General features: G+C 36.7%; 1 protein-coding gene across 2 annotated transcripts in view; it reads right to left on the bottom strand.

Moving 5' to 3' along the window:
* The window catches only part of LOC140153289 (alpha-1,6-mannosylglycoprotein 6-beta-N-acetylglucosaminyltransferase A-like), a 99571-nt gene extending 86764 nt beyond the window's left edge, over window positions 1–12807 (bottom strand). For both annotated transcript variants that reach the window (XM_072175998.1, XM_072175999.1), the window contains exons 1-2: window positions 12687–12807; window positions 6534–7259 (exon numbers count right to left, since the gene is read on the bottom strand). In XM_072175998.1, coding sequence (XP_072032099.1) covers window positions 6534–6789 — 256 coding nt within the window. In that variant the 5' untranslated portion in view covers window positions 6790–7259; window positions 12687–12807. The remainder of the gene's footprint in view (window positions 1–6533; window positions 7260–12686) is intronic.
* Between the last annotated feature and the right edge of the window lie 353 nt (window positions 12808–13160).

Here is a 13160-nt window from a genome sequence, read left to right as displayed (position 1 = left end):
AAAAGTTTCTCACTTCTGAGGGGGGCACATCCCCCTCACACCCCCCTGCGTCGCGCAAGCGTGACAAGCCCCCCCCCCCTTTTCAAAAATCCTGGATCCGCCACTGTCGCTATGAATTGAGCAACGCAATTTTTGGCAAAGCTCACTACCATTCGCAAGATGCTGTGAACTACCAAATCGCAACAGTTTAAAGTTGTTGCTAACCTTAAATGGTACAAATACCCTTTACAGTTTTGATTCACACTAAAAAACTAAAAACTTCTACGAAAAGTACAACATTTACATTTGGTTTAATTTTGAATGCGTGGGAATATTGCATTTCCAATGTTTGCAAACTACAGTAAAATTGAATCCTTATAATATAAATATTTTCACAGAAATCAATTTAAAATGTCAATCATTTGGTGGTAAATAAAAGAATTCTCTCCACCTGGTGTTCAGTATTTATTGGGGGTTAGGGTTAGGGGTTAGGGTTAGAATTAGGCTTAGTAACCCCTGACCATAATTAGCATATCGTGATAGTTTGTCTTAAATGAGACATACATGTACATGATTTTATAAACTGAAATAATTAAACACAACATAAAAAGAAAGCCCTCACTCCAATGACCCTCTATAAATCTGGTCATGTTATGACAATTTGATTGATGCAGTTGTGACCAAAAACTTGTTAGCTCCAATTTGATATCATATTTACTACTGAAAACTCCAGCAATTTTGTGCGTATATGACTTGGGGTGATTGCGTCATGGTATCATGTGGACCGGGCATGTGGGATAGATGCATGCATGCGCGTGGTTTTTATAGTGAGATTTAGTGAGTTTTAGTGTGGTAATTTTAAACATACCGGTAATATCCTTACCAAATGTAGTTCTTTCTTTCTTTCTTTCTCTTGCTCTTTATCTGGTAAGTTTTACTTTTTACAAAAACTATGTGTTTGAAACAGAAAAGATTAGTTGTAAATGTATGTATCAATTATTAACTATGTTAAGGAGAATACACAAAGAACTGTTGATTCTTGAATAATAATCCACGAGGCGTTAGCCGAGTGGATTATTTTCAAGAATCAACAGTTTTGAGTGTATTCTCTGACTTAAACCATTGCTTTATACTAACAACTTAATATTTTCTAAAACTGTGGATTCGTAAGTTACCAGTAATAATAAATGGAAAAAGCAAACATTACATTGTTCCATTGTAATTTCTTTATCTGTTGATTCGTATTATTGATATATTACATTTACAAAGTATCTCACACCTGTAATTTCTATATCTGTAGATTCGTACATAATTAGACAATCAATAGTTGTTTATACCATGCACTTCTGATGTATAGTACTGAAGTAGATGCGTTTATAGGTCTCTATATTGCATAACAAGGAAAATTGCCATAATAGTCACCCGGAATAGTCATGGGTTCATATCAAATGGCCAATAACAAAATCATTGCAGTGTTACACCTGAAGATAGCTAGACCTGTGCTGTGTTCTGTATATTACTACACACTTTTACTACACTACATTTTATTGAAGATGAAGGATGTCCTATCTTCATGATGATTTTCAGTTATTTGCCATATGGAAATTATCGAAAATACTCAGAAGAAAGGATACAAAGCAATGAAACTCTTCTTCCGTAAATCGAGTGTTCGGTTTAGGAACAACCATGCAATTATGGAAATTGTTTGTTATCTTCGATGAAATGCATCCCGTATTCATAATAATTTGGATAATTACAATTTTGCGATGGAATCATTCAAAGGATATATTGTTGATTAATGGGATTTGTTTTGAAGATGTCTTTCGAAAAGGGAAAAGGACCTAAAACATGATTCTACATTTAGCCAAACAAAGGTAGGCATATGTCCATTTTAAATGTGTAAACAGAGGAAGAATTCGTTTTATTTGGTTGGTCCTATTAATAATACCTACTGTCCCTGAATTTCAGCAGCAAAAAACAAAAACAAAAAAAACCACAACAAAACTTCGCCGCCTTCCGACACGGAAAAAAGCCTCGACCTCAACTTCCAGCCCCTTGGAATTCAAATGGAGTGTCCCTATAACCATGCTAACATTATAATATTTAATTATCGGATAGGCCTACTGATCGATATAAGTAAATATTCAAGCGTGCCAAAGTACCACCAGATGAAATAAAATGCAGTTTGTACACGAAAGACAAATAAAAATTAAACAGAAAATAGATCTACGGTGGCTTTTATCATTACTAAACATGTGAAAACAAACAAATAAATAAACAAATAAATAGGCCTAAATGCATTGATACAGAATGTGTATTATGTAGCAAAGTTTCCTAAATAAAAAACATGTAAGCGACTGAAATGAAAAGGAAGAAAAGAAAAAGAACATAAAAGAAAAAAAAACCGACAAAAGATCAATTTTTAATTAAAATAAGTAGAAAAAACAAAATTTTCAGGAGAGCAATTACTCTCCTAATGCTCGATCTCCTTAAATCTGATATTGGAGAGTGTTTTAGCTCTCCTTAGTGCACCATTCTGTCCCTACATTCTATTATAAATGCTCCGAACAGCTCTCCTTGATGGCCCAGAAAAGCCATTTAATGCTCTCCTGAAAATGTCAAATGCCAGTCCCTGCATAGGCCTTTGCAAATATTGGTGGAATAATAGATTTATGACACAAATGAAAGTGTAATGGCCAAGTTACACTAAAAATGCCAAATTCGCGTTGTTATTTTACATTACAATTTTGTCATGTTTGTAGGCCTATACAAAAGCTCGGTAGGCTATATAATTTTGGAAAACGTAAGATCAGCGCATGTACAAATAAAATACCACGGTATTCATTGTATTTTTAGTGTAAAATGGTTTCATAATTTTTTAATGTCGTTCATTTTATCTTATTTGTTCATGATAATGTTCCTTTTCCTATCACTTAATTTAGAAACAGCCGTAATTCTATTTAATAAACTGTAGATTACATGTTTAGTACGAATCCACACTTCTCTGTATGAATCCACACTTAACTGTAGATTCGTGCAGAAAAGTGTTGATTCGTAGAAAATAATCTACAGTTTATTGAATAGACTGACGTCACAGCAATGGTTTAATGCCAAATATTCTTACACTGGCCTCATCCATTCAATCCGTCCCCAGGTGCTGAAAGCTGACATAAGATTCTAATAGATACATGTAATGGTTTAAAAATAGTACACCTGACAGTGATATAGAACCTCAAAGATTTGTATTGCCCTTTTCAACCAACACTTAAAGCCATATTATAACATTTGCTGAGGAAGACGCCCTCACTGATTTTTTAAAATTCCTTTTTTTACATATGATTAAATTGTACTTTATTAAACCAATATACCCTGCAAAAATCAAAACTCTAGGTGCTGTGGTTTTGTCAAAATCCGAGATTTTGAATAAAACGCCGAATCGGGCGCTTTATTATTACGATGGAATTATTAGTCGAACGCATACACGATGTTCATAACACACAGTACGTACACTGCGTGCGGGATGGTGATATACATAACAAAGGGTCGTACCACAACATGACCAAAGGAGTGGTATGTATTGGCGACATGTGCGCTGGTAGTAAATTCCAATTTTCTTTGCTTTGCCGTAGTTGTTCGCTCAAAAATAAAAGGGGGGATATATTTGACAGTAAAAGCTAACATTTTATGGCAAAAAATGCTAATCTATTTTGTTTGAAAATGTTATAATATGGCTTTAAAATCTGGGGAAAAATGGGTTGCATTGGGTTTTTTTGGGTCCCATTTATTTGAATTTTCATATTTGGTATAACAATTTTAACATACAAAAATGTTGTTGTTATGCCAGTTTGTAATTCATGGTGCACAACTCTAATTAAAAAACAAGCCTATAAGAAACCCTGTAAATCATTGCTTACCATGGTATTTTGTGGTGAACTTGACTTGTATTTCTTGATATTGTATGTGGCAAAAAAAAAGTAAACCAACCAAATGACCCTGACTTTGGAGCTCAAGTCTAAAGGCAATACGATTTTTTTAGGCCCAATGGTGTTAGGCAAGTATGATGAAATGTAATATGTCAGCACAATCTGATACTAAATTGGTTCATCAGAGCTGACATTTTGCCACATGGGTTTTCTCCACTGGACATGTACAGGTAGAATGTCAGCTTGCCAATGTCGCTGTCTGTTTACAGGCATGATTATGGGCAACTGTTTTCAAGTCTGGGATTAAAGTAAGGATTTGTTTTCCTTGCCAATCTTGCAGAAGACACTTCCTTCTGGTGTGTTCAACAAGCACTCAGCTTGTGGTGGTGGGCCATACATACAATGTACATGTATCTTAGTATATTATTCTGGGATATTACCCACTTCCTACGTTCCTATTTTAAGTAGTCAAGTAGTAGTAGGTCACGTGTACCGAAAAATAAAATGTTGCATAACATTTGTATTCATTTGTACACAAAACAGCCTTCAAAAACACACAAAATTCTGCTATTCTTGTTTTATTTTCAATCAAAAAAATATCATACCAAGTTTATGAAGATGAAATAAAAGTAGTCACTTGCATTTAAACTAGAGCGGTTACCGCACCAAAGCTGAACCATGAGGCTTCTGCAGTATATTGTGGTATATACCATATGTCACCTGGGGTTCATACCTTCTTGGGATATATGTGAAAAGGACCCAAAATAGGAATATTGACCTAAGTCATATATAAGCAGTGTCATCCCTGTGGGAAAATTATTTTGATTATATATTTTGTACTTTTTTCTCTTTGATTTGACACCACTCAGGGGGTCATATTTTCTTGGCAGTTCAAGTTATATGAAAAGGACCCACAATTATGAATATTGACCCAGGTCTTTTGAGGAGTGTCACCCGATTGGGAAATTATTCAATTATATTCTTTACTTTTTTGTCTTTCATTTGACACCACTCAGGGGTCACACCTTCTTAACATTTCGAGATCATGAAAAGGACCCAAAATAGGAAACTTGACCCAGGTCTTATGAGGAGTGTGACCCCCCGTGGGTAAATTATTTTTTATTATATTCTTTACTTTGTTCGCTTTCATTTGACACCACTCGGGGTACATACCTTCTTAGCATTGTGAGATATAAAAAGAAGTAAGTGGATAGGCTTTCACGACAGGATTCCATAACAATTGATTTTTATTCGGGTGCGCCATCGGATATCACATTACCGGTGCAGCCGGTCAATGTGTGAAAACTATAGTACTGGTGCAGCCAGTCACTGTGTGAAATTGGTCAAGCTTTCGTCAGATGTGGCTCTGACTTCATCAGGACTGATGAAGTCAGAGCCACATCTGACTTTGGAATTTCGGGCACCCGGGCAGGGTATTTCCTGCCCGGGTAATGTAATCTCGGGCGGGTACCCGCAAACCCGCCCGAAAATCCCTGGCTTAGTCTTGACTAGATGGCATACTGTAGTTGAGACTAATTTAACAGTATTTTCTTTATGACATCCTGATTTTGTAAATATGCCGATTTGTAACTCCTAATAATCAATATAATATCACAATGTAATGTATAAATTATGTCAGTAATACCACCCATACCATAAGGAATTAGTCACATTTACAAGGAACATTACAGTTCTTTTTGCATGAATATTTAAAGGAAAGACATTCCATTTTCCAAATATTTTGGGTCACTTTCCTTTAGGGCTCATATTGAAATACCCTACCACGCTTTCACACAGAAAGAAGGCAGGATTCCCCTCGCTAAGCTCGCGCCTCAGGAAAGCTCGGTCATAAAACGGATGGATTATATGCATCAGTGATACACCCTGCCTTTTGAAGTGGTCTGGTGACAAGGATTATAATAAAAGTTTATCAAAGACTGGCAATTTTATTGATTGTTGAACTAATTGAACTAATCGGCTCATCGCACAACCCAGGAAAGCGCGCTCCTAATTTAAGTGGCTAATTGCAGTGTTATAATCACACAGGATTTTAACAAAAGAAGGCTAGCACAGGAAAGCTACAGGATGGCGCACACCTTCCTGTGTAAGGGAATTTCAATATGAGCCCTTAATCGATACTTTTATTCGATAGAAAGAAAGGTAATCTATGCAGGGGTTAATTGATAATATATGTGCATTTTTATCCCAGATTTATACACCCATTTGCAAAATGTCGCATACAATATTGACAACATAGCAAAGTTTTTAAAGAATTTTTTTTTTTTTAAAGTTAAAGGTTGCATTATCAGCGATGGTGTAACGCAACCATTGTGGGCCGATGTGTAAAACACCTGCCATTATCTTTGTGCTTTCAGTGTTAGTGGCATTGATTTGAATTAAAGTTCAAATCAATGCCACTAACACTGAGACCACAGTACTCATTCAATTGTAACAAATGTGGTGTCAAAATTACCGTATTTAAATTGCTGGTATTTCAAATACCAAATAAACTATGAATACTTTAAGGTTATATCTAGACATATTTATAACAGTTGAGTAACTTTTTGTGCACAGTCTTTAGGAAAGTAAGGTCTTTAGTATATAAGTGTTGATTAACTTGATAGTACTCACCATATGATGTATGTGCTTCTGGTAAGTTTCCTTGTAAATTTTGTTCTTTTGCTAATGCCTTCACATATTTTTTACTTGTGTCTAGTATATCTCTTCTTAACTGTTCACTCTCTGGTATATCTGGCTCAGAGTTCTTATACATAGAATAGTTAATGAAGGTGTACGTCCACATTAGCATTATAAATACAATGAAAATACTGATTCGGCGTGAGCCTACCATACCACACAAATTCCTCCTTGAATTGGACATCCGCATCTTGTTGGGAGTCCTAAAAGCTCCTCCAGTGACTTCAAAATTGAAACAAATATGGTTTCCACCTATTAAACATAATTATGTATGGTACGTGGCATTCCTGTACAACCATCATTACATGTTACAGCTGGTTATGGAGATTTATACACCACCTGTTGGAAAGTCACTGCTCTATCTCATCCAATATTTATGTACTTTTGCTGTCTTTTGAACAGATGCGCTGAAATGCGAAAAAATCAACACTAATCAGCAACGTGTGCCTACCAGGATGCTGAATTTTGTATTTTATTTTGTTTTCCAAACAGGAAATCAGAGATCTAGATGTATCCGTAGTTCACAGAATTAGGTTGGTGGTGAACTGGTGGTAGGAGTAAACTATTTTTAGCAACATCATCACAGAAGGCCATTGTAAATTTCTCGTAACATTTAGATTGTTGAAGTATGATAACGCATCAGACTTTCCTTGCACCAATCTGAAAAGAGACACAAGAATGTTGTATTATTGGGTTAATTCAGTTGAAATCATATACACCCTATGGAAGACATTCATGTACATGCATGACCTTACTCTTCCACACAGGGAGTGTGAATTTCAAATGGCAAATGCTATCTAAATGGGTGAGTCAATTTGAAATCCACACTACCTGTGTGGGAGATTAAGATCGTGTCTACCATAGGAGGTGTATGGATTTCAACTGGAATAGCCCGTTAATTCACACCAGTTAATACTCAAATTTTTTTTTTTTAATCATTGTTTCTTGCTTCACATCAACCTCAGGAATATTTGATATTCCCTGGACTTCATGTAACTATTGTAAGAACAATATTATGAGTAAATGCGCAGCCAGCACAGTGGGTGCATGGCGTGCTGTGGTTCGGAGAGTCACATAAAATGGTGGTCCCGTGTACTAGGTGAGCAATAATTGGACAAGTTGCGGGCCTTTTTGTAAATAACAGGGGATCAGCAGCCCAGGCCTGTAATCTGTCACACTCAGCATTGAGGTCAACTTGCGCTGCCCTTAGGTAGTAGTGGCTTGGTAGTACCGGTATATCTACCTGTGGCGCGCTTTGAGGGATATGCAATCATCTAAAAAGCATGGTCGGATCGCGTACTGTGTTCATTTCAAATGAAATTTTTACTAGAGTTCAAGCTAGTCAGTAGTCAACTTTATATTTTCATACATATTCACACTATCATGTTTATACCTAGCCGCAGTTTGTGTGGCGCGAGGCGTTCAACCAAAGCACTTTTGCTTACGCAACCTCTCTGGATAGTATATATAAGCAACAGAGCCCGAAAGTAGTGCTAGTTTATACCTTCCAATATTTGTTTTGAATCTTTTGAAGGCTGTATCTTCACATCGGATTATCCGATTGAGTTGATTCAAAAGGTTTTTTGAATCATTTTGCAGAAGGAACAATCCTGACTGAAAAAGTAATTCCAGGGGTGGGTTTAAAATTTTCATTTGGCCCCCCTACAGTGTTTCTTCTATTGCAGTAAAAAAGAATACTTCAGTTTACGTTAAAAAAAAGCCCAGCATAAAAAGCCATCCTGCGGATACCACCTGATCTTTCGCAGGCATTTCTCTCGAATTTATCCTGATGTGGACAAGGTTCTGCATCAGTGCACATCCCAGTGAATATGAATATATTGTGTATAGACCACTTGACATTATTGTTTATCAACAAAGGCGAGGGACTGGTCTATCGATATGCTTGAACGAACTACTACACTGTTCAATGGCTTTCTTGTACTGAAATGTGGTAGGCGATTTAAATGCACGTGCCCTGAGTAAACTACGATGCGTACACACACTGCAGGGCAAAGAACAATGGAAATTGCCATATTTCGCATACATACTGCCGGGCAATGACATCACATGTCAAGTGGTCTATAATATAATATTATGGGTTGACACCAATATAGGGGGCCTACCGTATTTAGTCAAATAAACGCCCCCGGGGGCGTTACATTTTCCCAAGGGGGGGGGCATTTATTCAAGGTCAATTTTAGAACGATAATTCCCGTTAAAATCATTAGGTAAACTAAAAACACACGCTAAAATGACGAACTATGAACTAGAAACACTGACTTCTGGCTCACTTCCGGGTTTCTGATCCAGATTTTCACCAATTATTGATGCTATTATGGACCATGTGCGCAACTTAATTGGTAAGCTTACTACACAAGATAGCATGGAAATATCGGCATTTTTGAAACATCTTGGTTGAAAAAAGTGGTGGGGGCGTTTATTTGAGGGGGGGACTATTTGACTAAATACGGTATGTTACATGTAGATGGATTTAACCTTGATGAAAATTATTAGTACCGTAAACTGGGGTGGCTTTCAGGCATGAAAACTGTTCTAAGAAAAAAACCCTGAAAACTATGTTATTTTTACCATTTTCTGTGAATTTGATTCAAAATAGGCTGAAAACACAATATCTGTGCTGAAAAACACTGAAAACAATAACAAAAAATGCTGAAATCAGCTAAAACGCTGAAAATTTTCACACCTGGGCTTTGCATAAATTTGCTGTTGTCCAAAATATTTTTATAATGATCAATAGAATTCTGAGTTTCATGTTTGGATTGGCAAGCACCAATAGGATAATAGGAGACAGTTCATGTCTGTTGAGTCAACCGTTCACGAAGTTGATTTTATTTACTGATCTTTTTTGTGGGGGTGGGGTCAAAGTTTGTCCAAAGTCACTCTAGGGTGACATATGGCCACAGCCATCTGTGTTCACTATCCAACCAACATACTTTTAACTTAAAAGTTTCCATTATTTTCGTTCCGGTAGTTCAATACAAAAATCCTGTAGTTTACGGGTCAGCTAAAAAGTTATGAAAAGCATGTAGATTATAACACATTATATAGTCATTTGTAATAGTACTCATGTATTATTTATTATAAGAAGTGGTTGATAAAACATACAAAAATATTATTAGATAGTATTTTAAAAAGGTAAAAGAGCTAAACATGAAATAATAGCTACTTGTGTCCAAAGTTACCCCAGTTAACAGTACCGGTAATTAATTAGTAATTAAATAGGCATTCGGGTTAGTATATAAACTTGTGTATCACATAAAGGTGTATCGTATGATACACCACTATGTGATATACTTTTTCCGTAAACATGTGACTAATTTTTCACCTTGATGTGGCAGTGACGTCAATGCATTGAGGCAGCTTTTTCATGCGTGATGCGTGTGAGTGTGACGCCGTGTGTACGCCAGAGCTTTGAGTGTACACTGCCGATCACTACCACATCAATGTGACAAATGGTATCATATTTGATACTCCATTTAGTGGCGCAGGATAAAAGTGTAGCCTGGTGTTATGATTTTTAATCTCAATGGGGTACAGTAGGCAACTCACAGGCCTGAAACAAGTCCTGTCCTGTTACATGTAGATGGATTTAACCTTGATGAAAATTATTAGTACCGTAAACTGGGGTGGCTTTCAGGCATGAAAACTGTTCTTGGAAAAAAACCCTGAAAACTATGTTATTTTTACCATTTTCTGTGAATTTGATTCAAAATAGGCTGAAAACACAATATCTGTGCTGAAAAACACTGAAAACAATAACAAAAAATGCTGAAATCAGCTAAAACGCTGAAAATTTTCACACCTGGGCTTTGCATAAATTTGCTGTTGTCCAAAATATTTTTATAATGATCAATAGAATTCTGAGTTTCATGTTTGGATTGGCAAGCACCAATAGGATAATAGGAGACAGTTCATGTCTGTTGAGTCAACCGTTCACGAAGTTGATTTTATTTACTGATCTTTTTTGGGGGGGGGTGGGGTCAAAGTTTGTCCAAAGTCACTCTAGGGTGACATATGGCCACAGCCATCTGTGTTCACTATCCAACCAACATACTTTTAACTTAAAAGTTTCCATTATTTTCGCTCCGGTAGTTCAATACAAAAATCCTGTAGTTTACGGGTCAGCTAAAAAGTTATGAAAAGCATGTAGATTATAACACATTATATAGTCATTTGTAATAGTACTCATGTATTATTTATTATAAGAAGTGGTTGATAAAACATACAAAAATATTATTAGATAGTATTTTAAAAAGGTAAAAGAGCTAAACATGAAATAATAGCTACTTGTGTCCAAAGTTACCCCAGTTAACAGTACCGTAATTAATTAGTAATTAAATAGGCATTCGGGTTAGTATATAAACTTGTGTATCACATAAAGGTGTATCGTATGATACACCACTATGTGATATACTTTTTCCGTAAACATGTGACTAATTTTTCACCTTGATGTGGCAGTGACGTCAATGCATTGAGGCAGCTTTTTCATGCGTGATGCGTGTGAGTGTGACGCCGTGTGTACGCCAGAGCTTTGAGTGAACACCGCCGATCACTACCACATCAATGTGACAAATGGTATCATATTTGATACTCCATTTAGTGGCGCAGGATAAAAGTGTAGCCTGGTGTTATGATTTTTAATCTCAATGGGGTACAGTAGGCAACTCACAGGCCTGAAACAAGTCCTGTACGACTACATAGCCTGAATATTTTCACCCTTGGGTTCTGATCACACCGGCACCTCATTCACTAGTCAAGCTGCGTAGCACCACGTGACCTAGTTCTTTTTCATGTTTTACGTGATAAGCATCAAACAGACACCGCTAAGGAATTTGCTGTTCTACTTTAATAATTTACAGAATTTCAAAGCGTACTGTACTGTTTCCACAAGGTCCTATGCACACACATGATGTCGTATGATGGTTTAAAACACATAAAAAATGTAAAAAAGGAAACCTTGCAACAAATTATATTATAACTTTATACTGCCTTTCATGACCTATTTAGGTCTACTCTAGGAATACCGGAATATCAATTGAATAAACACAGCTTTCAACAGCTGTACACTATCCAACCATGATATATTTTGTATACATATCGCTCTTCATGATCATGTATTTCAAACTACAATTTGTACAGTGTATGCAAAAAATTGTCACGCTATGTCACTCGGCTGACTCGGGTTCATTCAATTGAAATTTCCACTATAGAAAAATTATCAAATTCGTGGACATCGTGGAACATTCAACTACGCTTGTTACTCCGCGACTAAAGTTGTTTTCTTTAAACTTCCGTGGTCCGGGTACGCGCTGGTGAATTGCGATCGCGTAGAAGTGACAAGGTCGCCTACTACGCACCGCGCCGAAGACCAATGGGTCAGCCGGCTTGTTGTCAAGTGTATTGATCAGCCAATCAGCGTGATTGTTTATTGCTTTTGTGTTTACGCTCGTGTACGCGATACGCACAGGCACGACCACGGAAGTTTAAAGAAAACAACTTTAATCATGCTAACTACACGCGCGTACAACGCTACCTACGCGTCCATATTAGCGAGGCTATCTGCGTACAACTGCTTACTACGCACAGCCACGCAAAGAGTATGTTCCACGATGTCCACGAATTTGATAATTTTTCTATAGGACCTATAGGTATACACAATACAGTGACTCAATAACCATTGCCAACAAACAGATAGTTCCAGTAACTGTAACCATACTCTCTTCAGGTCCGTAGATGTCATTATGTTTATGATAAAGACTGTTCAAAGTCTTGCTGGCAAACAGACTGTTACCAGAGAAGATGTGTTACCTAGGTCCTAGTTGCTTTTTAGTTCTAACAGTAACAACAGGCCACCAGTGCACTACACAACCTCAATGAGCAGTTTACAATGTATGCATGAGTTTATTTACACGATCGTCATTCATCATGATGATGATGTCTGTTCCATGCATGCATGTGTGTTGATCATGTTGTTGATCATGATTATTGATACACATGTGAATGTGATATGAAAGTATAGAACCTGGGAGTAGAAGACATAGTTTATAGAATTTAACGATACCTTACCTTTCATAATATAATAACCTGTTGATTGGGTACTTTAAGAGTTTACATACGCACTCTCATTCACTGCTCACACAGCTGGCTGGAACTGTTTCTTGACTTCTTATCGAAAAATACTTCCGTGGTAAATATCTCGTCAGACAAAATATGACACGCCACCCATCGCGCGCGATCAGCAGGTGACAGCGTTTCTAGTTTTTCGCGGAAGTGCAAAACATGATCATCTCTGATCAAGTCCCATAGCGAAGGTGTAAAAATTTTAAATTGCTTATAAAAATTGCCTAAAAGTGAAGATTATAGTCATTTGTCATTTTTTTTAATGAAACATTTGGCAAAAAACAATAGAAACAACAGTGTTGACAAAGTTGAGGATTTAGTGACATGGTGGAGGGGGGGGGTGAAGTAGGCCTATAGTGAATCCAGCACCTAAATGCCGACAGAATATTAAAGTTAAATAAATGGTATCCCATATTGAAA

Source organism: Amphiura filiformis, chromosome 5 (assembly GCF_039555335.1).
Source record: "Amphiura filiformis chromosome 5, Afil_fr2py, whole genome shotgun sequence".
In the NCBI taxonomy this organism is placed as follows: domain Eukaryota; kingdom Metazoa; phylum Echinodermata; class Ophiuroidea; order Amphilepidida; family Amphiuridae; genus Amphiura; species Amphiura filiformis.
Note: the sequence above shows the minus strand (reverse complement) of the source record. Positions and strands in the feature narration are given on the sequence as shown.